This window comes from Anneissia japonica, unplaced genomic scaffold (genome assembly GCF_011630105.1).
Source record: "Anneissia japonica isolate Jap-2015-1 unplaced genomic scaffold, ASM1163010v1 scaffold287928_len48538_cov156, whole genome shotgun sequence".
NCBI lineage: Eukaryota > Metazoa > Echinodermata > Crinoidea > Comatulida > Comatulidae > Anneissia > Anneissia japonica.
In genome coordinates this window covers 11,086-15,118 of record NW_022725185.1, presented here as the reverse complement: position 1 = coordinate 15,118, position 4,033 = coordinate 11,086, and the positions used below count along the sequence as shown (strand labels likewise).

At 31.1% G+C, this 4,033-nt stretch overlaps 1 protein-coding gene across 1 annotated transcript in view; it reads left to right on the top strand.

The window, feature by feature from the left end:
- LOC117112687 overlaps positions 1-3,881 on the top strand; it is an 18,306-nt gene extending 14,425 nt beyond the window's left edge. The window contains exons 2-5 of the mRNA XM_033255827.1: positions 1,169-1,263; positions 1,901-2,033; positions 2,426-2,531; positions 3,599-3,881. Coding sequence (XP_033111718.1) covers positions 1,169-1,263; positions 1,901-2,033; positions 2,426-2,531; positions 3,599-3,881 — 617 coding nt within the window. The remainder of the gene's footprint in view (positions 1-1,168; positions 1,264-1,900; positions 2,034-2,425; positions 2,532-3,598) is intronic.
- The last annotated feature ends 152 nt before the right edge of the window (positions 3,882-4,033 follow it).

Here is a 4,033-nt window from a genome sequence, read left to right as displayed (position 1 = left end):
ACAGATAATAATAATAATAATAATAATAATAATAATAATAATAATAATAATAATAATAATAGTAATAATAATAATTATAATAATTTTGGCTTAAATATCGCATTATGCTAAAGCCTCGATGCGCTTAACAATAAAAATGAAACTGCCGGATTAACACTTAAGGTCTCCCTGGTTTCGTTTTTTGGTCACCATGGTCATCGCAAATACACTACTGCAATATTTCACGAATGCCCACATAAGAATCTTGGGCCTCACAGAGGTCTGGTTTTCAATAAAGTTGAGATTAGAATATCTGTCGTCATCAAAATGGACCTTTCCGGGGAGTCAATCAGACTTAACAAAAGACAAATCAGATCAGGACACGAGTTGTCCCACAAAACGCACATGTTCGCGTATGTTTTAACACTCGTTATTTGGGACTTTAGAAGCAATATCCAAGGGGTGGTGTTTAGCGAAAAGGTCCATTATACTAGTGGCTGGCTGGTAGTGACTATTGTACTCTGTTTTAGGCCTATACTTGTTATATAAATTGTGTTTATGCTTGTTTGGGCCAGAGGCCTATAATCAATTCATGATTTATGTTGATTTATGGATTCAATTTCTTGGTGTTTTGCAATTGGAAGATTTAAAAAAAAAAATCAGTTTTACTACTAAATAAATGCTTCTTAAACTTATTCCCAGAAAAAAAAAACTAACTTATGTTTGTTTTGAAAAATACATGATTTATGTATACCATAATATAATGTACGACACAAGACTTTGTCTTCCAACTTTTAATAAAAGTTAATATGTGTACACATAGGCCTACTATGTACAATGTGTTAATAATAAATACATTTATAAAGTGCCTTTTTCTGGATAGGTTACAAAGCGCTGAAAAGATCACAAATCACAGAAATAAAATAAATTAAACATTTTGAAAACAAGTAGGTCTTGAGTAATTTTTTAAAAGATGTAATTAATGAAGATGGAAATGTTGTGTTGTTGAAACATATTTTACTGTATTTTTATACCATTTTAATTTTACGTTTTTTTGTAAATGATCAGTTGCATACATTCACTGGAGTGTGCTTATTTTATTTTGTTGTATTTCTTTACTAAATAACCTTTCACATGGGTTTAAAAATATTTGTTTAAATAACAAAACAACGACGGTTTGTTTCTTAAGGTGATTGCAAGGAAGAATGTATGTCAGACCTAAAACTGGCAGCAGTAAGCAATACTGTATTTGGCTTGAATGTAAAAGAACTAAGAAATAAGGAGGTAAGAATACAGAGAATCAGTAGCTAGGTTTAAACATTTTTGGATTATTGTATTAATTTTATTGTCATCATCATCATCATTGTCATCATCATCATCATCATTGTCGTCATCATCATTATTGTCATCATTATCATCATCATCAAAATGATCAACCTCATCCTCGTCAAAGAGGGCCATCTTCTTCTTCTGTACGGCAACCGGGCAGCCGTAATATTTGGTTTTCAGATCGATGATTGATAATGCGCACATTGAATACAGCTTAGTGTACGGTAATATTTGAAAGAAGATATTCAAAATTAATTTTCTTTCCTATACCATCAGTTCTGTCTACCAAGTGTAAGTGTAAGTAAATACAAATCAAATTTCCATGATCTTGACCTTGTATTTTGACCTTTTCTTTCTAAAAATAACAAACACTTTCTTTGATTATTATGTATCATTCCACTAAATTTTATGATGATCTATTTCTTAGTCTTTTTTGTAATGTTGCTAGCAGAGAGACAAACAGATCGAAGCGAATACAACCGCTTTGTGCGGAGGTAATAAGAATTAACAATGTATGTTATTACCCTATATCAACCCACCTCTACATGATCAATGGTAAATATTCATTATGTGCACGTATCTCAACTCACAGCGGTGTATTCAGAATGCTATAGATACGTCATGGATTCTTCAAATGAATGACACTGAAGCTGGAATTTCTCTAAATTATTCCGTAAAATGTCAGCAAGGCTGCCAGCATTGCAATGATGAATCCCTTCGACCATGTAAGTCTAATACCAAAATATACTGTATAAAAAGACCTGGAAAATTAATTACAAGTCCTAATGTTAATAGTATTGCTTATATGATTCAGTTCACCTTCCAATTCGAGACCCCTCTAATTCTGAAAATTTCTAATTTCAGACCATTTCTTCAAAATATCAGATAATCAACAAGTTAACCCTCTAATTATCTGAGATCGATCTGAAACCACACACATTTTCAGGGTTTCCAAGAGTGGTCTCTAATTAGAGGGCAATCTGCATTGGCATTTAAAAGAGCTGTATGCCAGAAGGCAGATACAGTACCCAGAGACTTGAAATATTAAAGCTGGTCATGTACAATGTACCTCAATGGCAGAATTACGATACATGTACATAAATATATATTTTTGTAGATCCTCCACAAGAGATTACTTACAGATCAACGACTGGATCAGACTTGTGTGTCGGATGGAAAGGAAATGTATCAACAAATTATACAATGTATTATAGACAAGGAAGGTAAGTTGAAATAAAGATGATGATGCTACTTCTGCTGCTGATGATAATGACGATGCTGATGCTGCGACGCTGATGATATTTCTATGCACCTGAAAAGAAAGTTTTTTGTTGAAGAGCTATGCTAATATGATTATGACATCAAGTGTAAGCCTAAAGTATATTCGAGCACTTTTATTGGCTTTTTTCCCCCGCACTAGCATAAAAGTCTATTTTACTGCTGATTTTATTTCTGCTTCTATTCTGTTTCATATTTTTTTACACAGGGTTTTTCTGTCCGGCACTTATGCTCACTGCTTGGTTCTTCTTCAAACATTGTCCAAGTAAAAGACCTTATCAATTATTATGTGCATATTAAAATATGACGTCATTCTATAAAATTAATGGATGGACAATGTATTTTATGTTAAAGATGTATTGTCCAATGCTAAATACCAAAAAATCATAAAAAAAACACAGAAATTATTGTATTTGAAAAATTTCTACTCATCAGTTTACAGCGAAAAATGATAGAAACACTTCCATTCACTGGAAGTGTTTTATATTTTTATTATAATTTTTTTGGTTTTAAAATCAGAGTACACATTTTTTAATTCAATAATTTTTATGCACAAGTTAATAATTTGTATGCTATTGCAATAATAATGAGCAAGTTTATTTCTAAATTATTTTTTTATGACTTTTTGACATTAGCAAGAGACAATACATCTTTAATGCAATTTTCATTTTCAAAAGCGTTTTAAATTAGCTGCAACTATGTTAAATGCAAAGTTACAGTGATATGCATAAACAGTTTTCTCCCTCCAGCTAATTTATAGCTTTAAAATATCTCCATTTCGTGAATTCAAAATTCAGTGGTATGAAAAAAAATACTTGGGGTGGGAGGTTCTACGCCTACATTGTATAGGTTCCTGTTGTTTCTGTATTGTGTACTTTCAGGTTCAAATCTTGTGAGAGGTAACTTGCGTGAAGATGGTGCTGACATTAATTAGGATATCTAATGGTTTTTAAATTTGTTTTAATAAAGGGATGATCCATTATTTTATATGTGAATATTTGTATTTTTATAGAGGATACTGTTCAGATGAGTACCAACGGTGCACAGCAGATAAGTCAGAGAACGAATTTTTCGAATGCTGCCCACAAAATCTTCATCCGGTTTCTCCTATTTACGTGAAGATAAATTATGAAAACAAATATATGCATGTGAACGGTATATTATACTGGTTGAGAGCTCAGACTATATGTAAGCAAATGTCAACAACACTGGTTAGCTACACTGCTAACGATAATGAGTGTGATGACGATAACCTTAATAATAACACTAATTTAATAACACTTAGGCCTTTTTAATATACATTAAAATATTCATATACAACATTATAATAGAGATAAACTCTAAACATTCTTGTGTAATGTATATATATATATATATATATATATATATATATATATATGTATATATGTATATATATCTATATATGTATATGTATACATATGTATAT